The 14,974-nt window shown below is 37.5% G+C and overlaps 1 protein-coding gene across 3 annotated transcripts; it reads right to left on the reverse strand.

Moving 5' to 3' along the window:
• Nucleotides 1–1,833: 1,833 nt before the first annotated feature.
• On the reverse strand, nt 1,834–12,911 carry trpc4b (transient receptor potential cation channel, subfamily C, member 4b). Of its 3 annotated transcripts, XM_034701906.1 has the most exons (13): nt 12,769–12,909; nt 12,333–12,684; nt 11,217–11,619; nt 9,933–10,451; nt 5,496–5,595; nt 5,259–5,345; nt 4,903–5,042; nt 4,321–4,643; nt 4,023–4,218; nt 3,723–3,917; nt 3,433–3,474; nt 3,243–3,332; nt 1,834–3,142 (listed from the first exon to the last, which is right to left on the reverse strand). In XM_034701906.1, the coding sequence occupies exons 3-13, from the start codon at nt 11,592–11,594 to the stop codon at nt 2,591–2,593; spliced, it is 2,622 nt and encodes an 873-aa protein (XP_034557797.1). In that variant the 5' UTR covers nt 11,595–11,619; nt 12,333–12,684; nt 12,769–12,909; the 3' UTR covers nt 1,834–2,590. The 3 variants fall into 3 exon arrangements, with proteins under 3 accessions (XP_034557797.1, XP_034557796.1, XP_034557795.1); XM_034701905.1 differs by having other exon boundaries at nt 5,259–5,595; nt 11,217–11,616; nt 12,769–12,911; XM_034701904.1 differs by having other exon boundaries at nt 5,259–5,595; nt 12,769–12,910.
• Nucleotides 12,912–14,974: the final 2,063 nt, after the last annotated feature.

The following is a 14,974-nucleotide window of genomic DNA, read 5'->3' on the forward strand; positions in this document are numbered from 1 at the left end:
ACATGGCTAAGATTCAATGCAATACTATGAGACACAGTACATATATGTATGTGTATGTTTAAACAGTGGAAAAAAACACGACATGTCATTTGATAAATCAAAGCTTTTAGAAATGCACTTACGCATAAAGGCCAGACACAACCTGGGCTTTTCATCTCTTTTAAAATCCCAAAGACTGGGATACATTAACTTTACAGTCTCAGCATTCCAGCTAGGAGCCAATTTTTAAACTACTACACAGACTCTTCTTGCTTGCATGGGGGAATAATGGCATCATCACTTTGCTCCAGTGATAATTAATTGCAGCTTGACTTTACACTTTGAATCAGGACACTGTCAGAATCAATGACTTTCACACACAGAATGGAACAGACACTGTATGATGATAAGATTGGATGAAATATTTTTTTTCCAAGTATCGTTTTTTATTTCTTTGTATTCTAGTTACTTCATTTAGTAGGAAAATGTATCTGGATGAAGTTTAACATACAGAACACATACGTCATTATAATTTCACACTAAAACTCCTACAACTACTATGAATACTATGCTTGATACAGTAATCATAATAAAAATAAACCTGATGTTAATTCCTGCAGGTTGAAAGCATGCATCTTTCATCACCTGTGCATATTCATAAGTTTTCCACTTTAACATTAAGCATAAACTGGTCTCACTGTGATACAATTTGTATAATCCTCAGGAGAGCACTAGTTGTTTACATGCTTTTTCATCACTTGATCCCATGGGAGTAGGAAGTAGGAACATTTTAACCAACAGCTTTTATCTATTATTCAATGATGCAAACATAACAGGAGCAAATGATAAATCAAAGCACAAGTGAAGCCTTTAGTTAGTGCAACTGATTTAAGAAATTTTTTTCAACTTGTAAGTAGAGGTTAGTGAAAGGAATGAGTCTAAGTTCAGGTTAAAGCTCTCAGGTAGAATGACTCCTAGGTGAAGCATGTGATCAGCATCTGAATAATGTATATGGCTGAGGTGGTAGTATTCTTATCAGACCGTTATCCTTTGGGAGGCCTGCAGTTTAGGGTTTAAACTTCAGATTTAAGAGTTCATTCAGAATTTATACCAAAGACAGAATCAGCTTACATCTGAGTGGACAGGCAAGATATGAATAATGTACCAAATGGCATTTACTCTGTGAGAGTGAGAGATTACTTAGAGTGTGTAAATGAGCCTTCATAGTGCCTCTCTCTCTGATATTTTACAAAGTATAAGTGAGTTGTATACGTCTGTTTTTCACAGAGTAGTGTTTTTTTCGTCTGCAATACATTTATATGGTATTTAAATAATTATTTATTTTGTTGATATCTAATCAGTTATGAATTTCAGCTGTATTTGATTGAGGATGTCTGTATGTATTTAGATGAAGACTAACAAACATCTTTGCAAGTCTGAGGAGCATGTTGGCTCAAAACATCAATTTGTGTTAAAGAAACCATTCAACGGGAGCTTCCTGGTGTGAAGATCTTGTTTGATTGTTTTGGATCCAGCACCCACTGTGAGATGTGTGTGTCTGTATTTGATTTTTTACACATTATAAGAGAAAAATCTCCCAGAAGAGGTATTTCCATGGGACCATTGTTTATACAGACAGAGGAAATCCTTTCCTCAGTAAACAAGATCTGAGAAGAGTCTTTAAAAAGTCAAATCAATGAAAATTATTAACTTGTTTTCTGCTTTATTCCTTCACCATCTCTTCTTCTTCTAGTGTTATTAAATATGGAGTGCATTTTTGGAAAGGGAAGTAGAGCACAAGCTGAAAAGGGGAGCAAGGTGTTGTTTTTGAAATGAATGAAAAGGTCTGATGTCTTTAAATTAGCATTCTATTTTATTTTGAGAGAATTTTACTAAAAGTTACAAAACTGAAGAAACAGGTGACAAGACAGTCTTCAAACTTGACATGTATATTGTAAGCATGGTTAAGTAATAATTCCTGCAATAAATCACAACTTGACTAAGCATTTTATAATTGTGTGCTACAACAGCCTTTGGAGTAAAATCTTCCCTCCAATAAAAATAGATAAAGTGGAAGAGAGAAGCTGACTAAAGCCTTGGCTAGGTGTCTCAATGTATGTATTCATCCAGTGGATAATATCTTAAATTCAACAGAAAACTTGCCTGAGTCTCCAACACATTTAAAGTTGTCTTTTGTCTTTCTTGATTATTTCTTCCTTAATAAATGCATTTTGTCTGAACAGATTTTACCCTGTTAGCATATTGGGTGGTAGAGAAGAGGAAATTGAGCAGTTTCAGAACTCTTTGAAATAAATGCTTCAATGTGAGAGCTGAATTACTTACTTGCTTTATAATCCCCTGAGCATAAAGTCAGAACACGCGATCCTCAGTGTTGTTGAACATCTTTGCTAAAACAGGAACAATGCATGTATGTACTATGAGATTATATATAATTAAAAGATTATATAAACAGATATGTAAATTAACTATGGTATTGTTTATGATAAATGAATTGTTTTTTTTCCTTCTTCAACTAGGACATGATAGAATGAACATGAGATCATTCAATGCATTAAATTGATAACATGTTTAACATCGCTCTCCTGCAAAATTAATTCTTGAACTTTTTGGGCCCATTTTTCACTTTCTTTGTGTGACCTTTGTAAGACGGTCCACTCTCTTGAATGTCTTGTTTTTCCTTTTTGGCTTTCACTGGGACTTCAATAATAATTTCTTCAGCCTGAAGTCGTTCTTGGTACTGCCCACCAGACATCAGTGGATCTTCTTCTTGAATCAGATTTATTTCATCACAGTTCTGGGGGAGGAGTCTGCTTTGCTCTGACCCGTCAGCTGAAACATCCTTTGATACCTCTTTGTGAGTTTGTTTTTTACTGGATGGAAAAACTGAACCATTGGTTTTTCTATTAGAGCCAAGAGGGCTGGTGCTGTTGGGAACTTTGCTCTGCTGGACAGTGGAGGTTACATCAAAGAAGCTCAGCTTCTTTTGAGGCTCATCAGTAGGGAATTTGGGAGAATACTTAAAGCAGTTTCCAGGGTAAGCCAAAGCGGAGCTTGCAACTTGTCCTCCAACCCCACCTTGTGGTTTACCCTTCATCATTCCCAGGACTTCATAACGGAAGCTGGATATATCCTGCTTAAGCTCCTTAAAGTGATAGAACACCAGAGATAAAACAGCAGCAATGATTAAACAGCAATGAAAAAAAGCGTAATTGGGATTCCTATTTTGTGTTACTGCACACCACCTTAAAATTCTCTTCTGTCAACCCTTCCTCAGTCTTTGCATCTCGAATCTTTGCAGCCACATACCGCTTCACAAGGTTCCTCAAAACCTCCTGAAAAATACACGGTTTTGAAAGAAGCATTAATAAATCATCATAAGTCAAAGTCAAATTTTTTAAAATGGAAAAGCCTTTATTTAAAGCAAACTACTACCTGATATCCATGGTTCAATCTCACATTTACTGTAGCACGTTTCTACCACCAAGGAAAAAAAGAGGTTTATTAACAAAGCAACATATGCAAGTGTTTTCAATACTCAGGATCTTTCCCGAGTATTAACTCAACTCTTAGCTTAACTCCTTATTAATAAGGAAACAAAACAAGCAATGTGGTGTAACCTTTTTAAATCATCTGTTTGAGGCTATCATTCCAGACAGGTAATGACAATGAATGCTATGCAGTAGAGACAACAAAAGTCAGAACACATTTCTGTAAATCCTTACCCCCAATGTTTCAAAGGTTTCAAGCCTTTTTGTGCTTGATCTCTTAAATAGATGCCTTTTTAGCCATCCAATGAGATAACAGACTGATTTTGGACTGGGTAGGATATTAAAAGGAGATGGTAAAGTTCCCCCTTCTTCAAAATAGCTCATCCATAATTTCGTTCTCGCAAATTTCCACTCTATATCTGCATGATCCTGAAAGAAATCCAAACAGCAATTAATTAAAAACCTTTTGCAAAAAGTACAAGACATATTAGTGTGGTAAACTTATGAAGTAGGTAGGTCAGCTATTCCACTCACAGCAATATGCTGGTAGGAGTTATTCATCATTGCAATAAGCATGTTCAGAAGGACTACCAGGGAGATGACATTGTATGTTCCAAACATGGTACTGCCCACAAACTCAGTGAATTGATGGTCTGGTTCAACATTGGTTACATAGAGAGAAATCAGGCCAAATACAGACCAAAATAATGACTGCAGCGTCTCGAACAGCCTGGAAAGCAAACAACAATACATTACAATATGCACTGCTGACCAAAATGATTAATTATTAACAACAAAGATTTGACAAGGATATTTAAGAGTTTCGACTTGCGTGGAGAAGGCATTGTTCTGCTGCCTGCAGCGGATACCCTTGCATGTACCATTCTCTGCCACCCCATCTGTTTCATAGTAAAAGTAGAGCTGGTTGAGGCCATTGGCAAAGGCTAACAGCACCAGACAGTAGATGAAGAGGAACTTGAGGATGTCGAGGAGCATGCGGCCAAGTGAGATCTGTAAGGGGCCGAGATGAGAGTTGGCGGTAAAAAGGCAGATGAGGCGCAAGGAGCTGAAGATGTTAGCGATGGCAAACAATGCCTCTGCCACTAATGTTGGGTGCCACATATCCCAGTCGTTTCTATTTTTGGCCTGACTGTACTGTAAAAAATGAAAAAATGAGGACAATTAATGTAGAGTACAACCATCGGAAACTGATTTTATAATACTGAATATTTAAAGATTTCTAGTACTTAACACAATCATTATACAATGCACTGTATTTTGAATTGTTCTTGAGAAGTCAACAATGATTTAGATTACAGGGATGTTCAGACGAAGGGGTTACTGCATTGTTTTCATTTTGGTTAAAATTCAGCAGTTGAGGAGCTGAGAGACACAAAAGTAAACTGCAAAGTACCTTTAAATAAGCAACAATCTTCAGGGAAATTGTTGCAAGATACAAGGAGTTCATGATGAAGTCCATTAAATTCCACCAGTCATCCATGTAGTCCTCTAAACCACTGTCCCACATCTGTTTGATCTCAGTCCATATAAAACCTTGAGGAGATAAAACAAAACAGCTGATGACATTTTCTGCACTGTCCTTGAAGAGTTAAAAAGATATATACATAGTACTCATGGTAATGGTCCCTGTACGCGTCTCACTTTGATGACCTTTTGCATGCATAACCACAATGTGCAGATGTATACAGCGGCGTATGATAACATGCACTCTATAGCAGCAGTCAGTTCATGCATGTGTGTGTTGGTTACCGAGAACCCAGGGCAGGATCATCCACTCCACAGTGGTGGGTGCTGGACCCGGAATGTTGGGGTTTGCAAAGGTAATATGCTGAGAGGCTAAGAGGAGCAGGAAGAGGAAGGTCAGGTAGGATGCAGTGTGACAGATGAACTTGATGAAGGGCTTGCGAATGAATAAGCCATAGCGGCTCTTTGGAGTGATTAGATAAAAGATGCATAATAGTGGGAAGAGGAGGCCTATGAAGATACATGTGATGAGCTTTCCTGCCCAGTGACGCCTCCTCCAGCCTGGGAACTCATCATACCACCGAGACGCCAAGAGCTGCTGACAGTTTGGCTGAGCAACAAACTGAAAAACAAGGGACAGACAAAGAGAGGCATATAAGCATTTTCAGCTCTCCTCTAGTAATCAAGTTGTGGTAGAAATCCATTAAGAGAATACTTAATGGATCAGAAAAAAAGCTGTCAAAAGACTTTCAAACACCACTCAAGTCAAAAATCTAAATATGTGAAACAGTTTATCAGAGCTCTTAGAGGCTTATGCAGCTTCTTCTGATGCTTATTTACAAAACTGCCACCACTGGCATTACAGGGACTGTTATGTCTGTTATGTATAGAGCCATCACAATGTGGAATAATTTACCAGTCACTATAATTGAAGCCCCCAGTAAAGCCAGTTTTAAAAGACTCTTAAAGGAACACCTTAATAATAACTCTAACATTAATGAATTTTAATGAGTTTTAGTGAACATCCTGTTTTAGTTTTTTGATTTATTTTATTGCATGTTTGAAGCATTTTCATTTTTTCTATTTTCTGTTTGTAGCATCTTCAGTTTTCAGTTTTTCTACCTTATGTTTATAGCATCTGTAGCTGCTGTATTTTCTGTTTGTAGTATATTCAGTTGTTGTATTTCATGTCTGTAGCATTTTTCTATTTTTTGTATTGTATTTCTATATAGCATTCACAGTTTTTCTTTGTAATGCTTGTAGAATTTTTAGTTTTGTATTTTATGTATATTTTGTATGTTATGTTTGTTGTATGTGGACCCCAGGAAGAGTAGCTGCTGCGTCAGTGGCAGCTAATGGGGATCTGAATAAAGAATAGAATAAAGAATAGAATAGGGACAAGTACCTTTAAAAGTCTGTTAGGAAGAGAGGCCAACAATTTGATAATGGTAGCTTCATATTACTTTAAAATGTCTAAACAGCAACTACACTGGTGGTTCATAACACCTGAGGTCTGATTATTGTTGGTTATCAACAAACCAAGCTTGTCTGTCCCTTGCAGAAGACTCAGAGGGACATTTCATGGAACCAACCTGCATATCTGAAGTCCCTAAAATAAGTAGGCAAAATATTCCTTCTCATGGAGGGTATCAAAAAATAAATGAAGACGAGTTCTAAATATCAATCAGGAACACAAGTGCATCACGTGTCTGTATGCACATAGCAGTTGTCTACAACACACTGGACATTTGCCATGAAAGTTAAAGCAGACAGAAAATTGTCTGAACCAAAATGTGCTTTTAAACAAATGTCACAAAAAATGATTCACCTGACAGGCTCACACTTTCCCTGAATCAGTGAAAAATACTAAAAACAGTAATGTGTTGAGCCACTGTGTGTGAAGTGTTAGGGTTAAAGTTAGTTTTTGTAAACTCACAAAAAATAGAATCATCAATCTTAAACATTTTCCACCCCACTGGACAAAAAGAGACATGATGCTGGAGAAAGATAAAATAACTAACCAATCGTTTCTAATGTCTAATATTTTAGTACTATTCATCTAATATCAAATAACAGAGATGTAGGAGGGATACTTCTGATGCAAAATTAAAATAACAAATGTATCTTGTTTAAGTTTAAATAGGGAAAACATCTCTAAAGTGCTTTCATATCCTTTGTTAAGAAGAGATTGTTAAACCTGTTTCCCATTTGCATTTTATCTGCCCTGTGAGATTTGATAGAGGGATCTTCTGGACATCTGCTCATGGTGGTGGAGGTTAATTTCACTTTAAATGAGTTTTGTCCGAATGTAACCCAATTATGGTTGCTCAAAGCACCAAATTGTGGGTGATGAGGTCATCCATCAAGGCAGTATCTGACATCCTCATTGTTTCTTTTCTGTCCTTGTGAGATGTTGACTCGCCTTAACATGACTGGAGGCAAAAAGTGGCATCTGGTGGGACCAGATTTGATCTGGGGACGATTTTAGAAGGTGACAATTGCCCCATCCACATGTGATGACACCCAACCCTTCAAAAACAAAGATTACATCTGTCCTAAGGCAAATTGTCAGTTCATTATAGTCTAAAAGACTTCCTATTCCACGTTGCTCCTAAGCGGGTAACATTGGCAGCTGAGAATCTAATAAGGTCTGCTGACCACATTAAAGTAAAAACATTCTTTTGAGAAGACAGCATTTGCCAAAATGTACAGTACTAAGAAAACATCTGCATGTAAAGAGAGTGCAATAATTCAAGATGTGAAACTCAGGTCAGAGCAGAAAGACTGCAGAGGGTTGCAGAGGAAGAGAAGAAAGCATTTTTATTGAATACATTAAAGGGTGATTTTTCCACTAATAATGAGCACATCCATTAAGTGCTGGTGGTCTGTATACTCCATTTAACCACTGTGGTGCCTTTTCATAAGAGAAGTCCTTGATGGAAAACCTCAGAAAACCGACAGCTAAAGGACGCGTGTCGGGTTTCTGGCAGTTAGCATAAATGGACAAGGACATTGAACACAGAACAGAATGCCACACTCGCAGAACATATCAACCTCAAATGGGCACTTATTGGGAAAGGGAAGGATAACAATGATTACTACCCTATTGATTTTACTAATTGACTTATAATAGCAGCCGGGTATTGTGGGCACTCTATGTTAAAACAAATCTGGTCTATATGGAATGTGTAATGAAATGCAAGGTGCAATAACATTTAACTTGCAGCTATACCATTACAAGGTGCAAAAGGTCATTTCATACTCAAGACTGACTAAATAATCTTTTTTAATATATATATATATATATTTTTTTTTTATCTCTATACGTTTTAATCCATCTTTGTTACAGATATTATGTGAATGGGCTGAATACATTTTGATATGTAGACAATCATAAACTGTTTTCTTTTTGGAGATGCAGAGTAATTGTTCACTGTGCAATGACAATAAAGGCATTCTGGTATATTCTATCTCGGTATGAAAATTATGTAACTCCCTCAGACAAAGTTTTTATAGGACAACCATCAATAATGTTTTAGTTCTCTTCATGCTAAATGTGGCAGGGACACTACATTAATGCTTAACATCAACTTCATTGATCTTTTTTGTGATTTTATCCAGTAAGTTTCTTAATTCTTTAATAATTACATGCACAAGAAAAGCATCACTGAAACAGAAGGCTTCCTGTTTATGGTTGCCCCAGTTGCCTTTTAAGTGAACGCTGTTCTCTAATGTGCTTCCATCAAAGCATTTGTCGCACCGTATGAGACAAGGTATTAGTAATGATTTTACAAGTATTAGGGGATTCAGAAGTTAACAGTGCAGGTTGTGATGATCAATGTAAAATGTTGAAAATGGACAATTCAAATCTTGTCCATAACATCCATCTGAGGTCACACCAACAGCCACTGAGCCCTTGAAGTTCATCTTCAATCGTTGCACATAGAGCTGCTAACAGTCACACTGATCTTTTCTTCTCACATTTTCATCTGGCTCATCAAAGAAACAACAGAAATGTGTGCACACTGCATGCAAAATCTCTTAAATCTTCAGAGCCGTGATAAATATTTTACAATGAGCAAAGCCTGGGTGGTATGAGGCTTTAACTGGGCAAAAACTAAAAAGACCCAGAAGCTCAAAAATGGCTCTTTGATTAGTGGAACAAATAAAAGACAACCATTGAAACTAAGTCTGTACAAAATATTACAGACAGTTACAAGAGACCTGTAAAATTCATGTAAATGCCATAGTGGTACAACTCCTGGCCTCCTGCTTAAAAATTGGAGCACACCTTTTTTCTAAGATGTTGGATATAAATCAAATGTGTTTATTTTCATCAATATTAACTTTAATTTTATTGAAAGATTTTACTTTTAGAGATTTAGTCAAATAAAAATCTCAGAAGCGACATAACTTGCTGCTTGTTCTTATTTTTACAGTGCACAGTTTCAGGTTTTAATAGCTCTTTATACCAAATGAGAGAAGGTTGAATTTGCATCCTGGGGGTCAGTACACCAAAGATGTTAAATGACTGTAAAAGGTTTCCTCCCTGATTAAAATATTATGAGTATGTTTTTCAGGGAAGTGGCCATCACTTATTCCATCATTATCCCCAATTATCCAATTGCTGTGGGACTGTCTGAGAGGGCTACTGTAATGCATTGCTAAGAGCTGGCCTGGTAATTACATATTGCTCTCCCCATGGACATCTCCACCCTTCTCAGGCCATTTACAGCTCATCTTGCTTTGTTCTTGTAATTCAGTCCATGTTATACTAAGGATGTGATACTTATTACTTTTTGTACTGCCAGAAAGAAACCTGCAAAATCACAGTTCCCAATATGTCTGGATGTGTGCCTCTTTTGCCTTTGGCATCTTTTCTACCTTGAGGATGTTGCACTGCGGTAGGTGACAGCAGTCATGTGACAGAATGGATTTCACAATCAAAGTAGAGCTTACCTCTTTCTGGCAATATTTGATAGCCAGCTTCAGTCGAGCCAGATCATTGTTATTCACATCCAGTAGAGGGTTGATGTCATCACGGTAGTTGAGGATTATTTCCAACTCTTTGGAGCTTCGGGTCTGGTCCAAGAGGTCCTTGGCAAATTGTTTACACATATGGGACAGCTCTTCATACTCTGACTTGAACTCATTTTCAACTGTGCTGAGCTCCTTCAGCTCCCAGCTGAGTTGAAAAGCGGTGAGAAAGGGATCCTCACTGGAGACAGCGATAAGCGATGGGCTGGCAAGAGCCTTGTAGATGTTGAGTCTGGAGCGTGAGTGGCGTAGGCCGTCTACGTCTGGACTGGACTCACACTCCACACAGTTGCAACGCACGGCATGCGGCTGAGGTATGGAAACACCTCGCTGCACAAGCAGTTTGATGATTTCATAGTTGTTGGTGTGGGCTGCAAGGATGATAGGTGTGATGTCTGGGGTGAAGTCTGAAAACTGTTTGTCGAGCAGGATGGGTGGGACCTTTTCAAGGAGAAAAAAGAGGAACACACAAATGGACAGACATGGAAAGTCTGCAAGTTTACAGAAGTACACTACTTTTAAACCCCTCATGGAAAACTGAAAGAACTGTTGTGAATGAATCCGGTCTTTGACGATTCACACATGTAATGGATGGTAGTTCATATATTGCAGGTAGCACCTAAACCCCTTTTTCATAGTATTCACAAGATAGTGTCAGAAATAAATCTTTAATGATGTTAAGAATGTATTTCATCAGATTGCCCAATGCACAATGTGGGGAGAGCTTTTGTTTCTTAAAGAAGCAGTGGTATACAGTCCAACATCTGCACAACAAATAGTGTCAGTGCTGCAACTTTCAAGCAGAAAATTGAGTTTGAAACTCAAAATAAGAACAGCCATGTCTGAATCTAAGAGAAAGTGAGAGGCTGTAGTAATTTTCTTCTTCATCTCTTTTACATCTACACTGAGAAATAAAGTGGCTGAAAAGCTCTCACTGCTGAAGCACTCTAAATTTATAATGACCTATTATGGTTATAGTGTGCTGTCCCAGTATCTTATAATTTGCAGTCTTGTATGTGCTGATGGTCTTAGAGGAAAGGCATGTCTGAAAAAAAATCTATTTTATTAACTGCTTATGTTGTTCAGAGTGCTGGGGGTGGCTTCATGAGAGCAGAGGGCAGTCTGGACAGTTCGTCACTGTGAAGCTATCGGTTATGTGCACAAACATGACCATGCTGGTATTGTGGTATCATGGATCTACAGTACCTGGTTTTCCCCTCGTGGCTTCTTGTGATTGAGCAGCAGCTCCACGGCCCCCACCACTTCTTTGCGTATAGAATGTAGCAGGGCATCGCCTACATACACATTAAAACTGAGCAGCAGCTCAATGATCTCCAGGTTCTCATTGTCAATGGCAATGAGCAGGGCTGTGCGTCCCAAGGAATCAATGCAGTTGATGTTAATCCTAAAGTAGATCTCAGCCTCTTCCAGGGCTTGTTTTACACTGGCATAGTCCCCTTTTTCAACAGCCCCCAGGTAGGCTCTCTCCAGGGCAGAGAGCTCGGACTCTGCCCGTACAATCCGCAACGGGATGCGGTCCCTGTATGAGGAGTTGTCAGTTTTCCTGTAGTAAAGCTGTGACATTGCTGCTACAGCATTGCAGTCTCTACTGAGAATGGATGAGAAATAAAAGGAGAGGAGGAAAATATGAGATCAAGTTTCAGTTTATGCTTTGATGATTCACACACAGTGGTACTAGTACAGCTCAGTCCAATTTACTGACAACAGTGAAAATATGATTAATGTCAAACGGGAACCAAAGCTTTGGAATAGGGGCCCAGTTGCCAATCATAATATCTGTAACATGTTGACAACCACATTGAATATAAAAGCTTAAACAACTTTAAAAACTAAAAATGTATAAACAATTAAAAACTTCAATTTCAGGTGTTTTCAGCTTGCAAAATGTACTTTAAGCACAATTGGCTAATGCACTTATGGAAGCCTATTTATTCAAATATTGTTAGAACATGCAGTTAAATTGAAAAGCACATTTCCTGTTGAAATACCAATTAACACAACAGCTACAAAATATTTGTATATTATAACAATAATAATTTTTATTTATAGAGCACTTTTCAAAAACTATGTTACAAACTGCTTTACAATGCCTCAAGGACATGTGCAAAATAACGAGTATTTTAAAAAGCCATATAGACAGTGCAAGTGTCCTCACTATTAAAAGAACATGAAATCATAAAATCATAAAAATGAGAAGGCAGAAAAAGAAAGAACATCTTTACAATCAATAACAGCTGATGACTTCAACAGTTACTTTAGCAAGCTAAACAAAATCATGCACTGTACACAAGGAAACTTTACCTTCGTCTTGTTGCTTTTCAATTGGAAGAAACAGAGATGGGAAGCAGACACTGTGCAGCAGTCAAATGGAAACTTGAATGTTCGGATCCTCATCAATGACTGAAGTCTCCACTGGAGACTCTCTGTAACTTAGTGGCATGTCATGCAATTCCCTGCCCACCCCTTTCGCTCACTTGATAGTCTGTAGGGGCAGTAATAACGAGACAAGCTGCTCAAATTACACGCCAAACATCAGGTGGGGACAACAGGTGACCTATCCTCGCGCAGGATATGCGCACGTGGACAAACTGGGCGAGCCGAACTAGGAGATGCATGTTTAACCGACTCAGCTGGCTTGTATCACAACAGATTCCTGGAGGAACAAGGGGTGAGTGAGTTGTTTATTGCAGATGCCAAGGATTTTTTTTAATGCAACAATAAGCAATAAAACACTCACATTAAAGTGGGATTCTATTAACCCGGGTATGGACCTGAAACACCAGTTAGTAAGCAAAACAGAGGCACCATAAATCAAGATTAAATGCATACAAAAAGTTTGAAGAAACAGCAACCAGCAATAAAAACCCATCCACAGTAACCCTGAAAAGTATCCCTGGATCACCTACAGTAGTGTGAGCAAAACACATAGACTGTATAAAACACGATAATACCATGACTGAAGCAGATTCCTTTAACTTTACTCCAAGCCCATTCTACGGTGGCCCTGAAGGACAAAACACATTTTAGAAAGTTTAAACACTTTTACAAAGTTGGAGACAAATTTACATATTGGAAAATATTTTTACATTTTATAAAACAAAATTACATCAGCAAAACACTTTTACCAAGAACAAAAGAAATTTACATTTAAGAAAACAAATGTACAAAATAAAAAAAACACTTTTACAAGCAGTGAGACAGTTTTACATACGACGGAACACTTTTACTATTCCTGAAACAAATTTACATTTATTCTTAATGAAAAAAGGGAATGTACCAAACACCAGAGGGGATCCGGCACCAAACGGAGTTTCTCTCCATTTTGGTATATTCCCTTTCCGTTAAAAATAAATGTAAATTTGTTTCAGAAATGGTAAAAGTGTTCTGTCGTTTGTAAAATTGTCTCACCGCTTGTAAAAGTGTTTTGATTCTGTAATTTAGTTTTTCCAAATGTAAAAATGTTTTCCAAAATATACATTTTTCTCCAACTTTGTAAAAGTGTTTCATCTTTTGTAAATTTGTTTTGTCCTTCAGTGCCACCATATATTTCACTGGTAGCTGACCTAAGGTGAACAAAACTTACTACTTGTATGCACCTCGTTCAGAAAGGTTTGAGTGTGTTTATGGCAGCTTGATTTATGTTGACATTTGGTCTCTTGCAGCTACCAAGAAACATAGGCTATCTGATTGTTAAATGTCTACAGTTGCTCTCTTTACTTTTCCATTCAGCTTTATTTTATGTACTGAAAGCTCATTAGAATCAAAGAATCATGGCTTAAAATGAATTGAATGAGCTAAAGTAAAGTTATGATGCAGTGTTTCAGGTAATACTGCAGTGGGATCCAGTTTAGTTGCCTACAAGGGAACTTATTCATGTTGAAAATAAAAAATGTTATGTTTGATTGAAGCCACAATGAAGACATTTACGTCATTGTAGGCCATACTGAATACACTAACACACAGATGCCCTGTTTTGTCAGTGGATCAAATGCCATGATTAACAGAAACCGAGACATGGAAGTGGAATAAGTTCCTTGTTCAAATGTGACAGGTTTTCTCATGAAAAGCGCCACCTTATCTAAACTTTCTTAATCTTGTAGATTTGTATCATTAGGGCTGTTTTTCTGGATGAATGTTCACAAAAGTCAAAAACATAGCAACACAGAAAAAGAAATGCCTGCTGCAGAACTCAGAAGATGTTCAATAACTTATCCTTGATAGAATTTCCATTGCACTATCAAAGGGTAATTGCTGATGGGAAACAACCATGCAAGATGGTTAACTTTAATATGTATGCACAGTTGCTAAGTTACCTCTTGCAAACTCATCTCTTTCTTCCAGATCCATAGACAAGATGAAAAAGTGACACTTAGTTTATGTTATGTTTTGACCAATATTTAGTGACCACTTAGGTTAAGGTCTCTGATCCAGAAAAATACAAACTTAATGGGATGGAATTAAATTAAAATTGATGATCTTATTCAGTACACTTATATTTGGTCTTAGTCCTCCTCAGACCTTAGATTGATTTTGCAGGTATGCTATTGTCCCCAATATTTGCACATTTTGACACCGAGAACTAATGAGCTTCACCAAACGTGTCAGTCAGTATGAAAAATGTGTTGACATTTAGATCTCCCTCAGTCATTCTAATTAGTAGGTTTTAGACTCCAGAGAAATCAGTGTGTTTTTTTTGTGACTTTAACAGATACTGCATGTGTGAGTGGACAAAGTGTTTGTGATAAGATCAATTTCCCTTCCTCCGAATCAACAGAATCTAGCACTTACAGGAATTGTGCCAAATACAATTATCACTTCAGATATTATCTCATTACACTCATTGCAAGACATCTGTAAAACAATCTGGTTTGTGCATTTATCAAAAGAAAACGGGCACCAACTTATCCAGCAGTGCAGTGACATGATGTGCTACGAACAGAAGC

The sequence above is a fragment of the Notolabrus celidotus genome, chromosome 14, assembly GCF_009762535.1.
Source record: "Notolabrus celidotus isolate fNotCel1 chromosome 14, fNotCel1.pri, whole genome shotgun sequence".
NCBI lineage: Eukaryota > Metazoa > Chordata > Actinopteri > Labriformes > Labridae > Notolabrus > Notolabrus celidotus.

Coding starts and splice junctions, on each gene's coding strand:
- trpc4b (XM_034701905.1), bottom strand. CDS start 11,594: ATGTCACAGCTTTACTACAGGAAAACTGACAACTCCTCATACAGGGAC. Junction 3,333..3,432: donor GATTGAACCATGGATATCAG/GTAGTAGTTTGC, acceptor TGTATTTTTCAG/GAGGTTTTGAGGAACCTTGT. Junction 3,143..3,242: donor TGACAGAAGAGAATTTTAAG/GTGGTGTGCAGT, acceptor TATCACTTTAAG/GAGCTTAAGCAGGATATATC.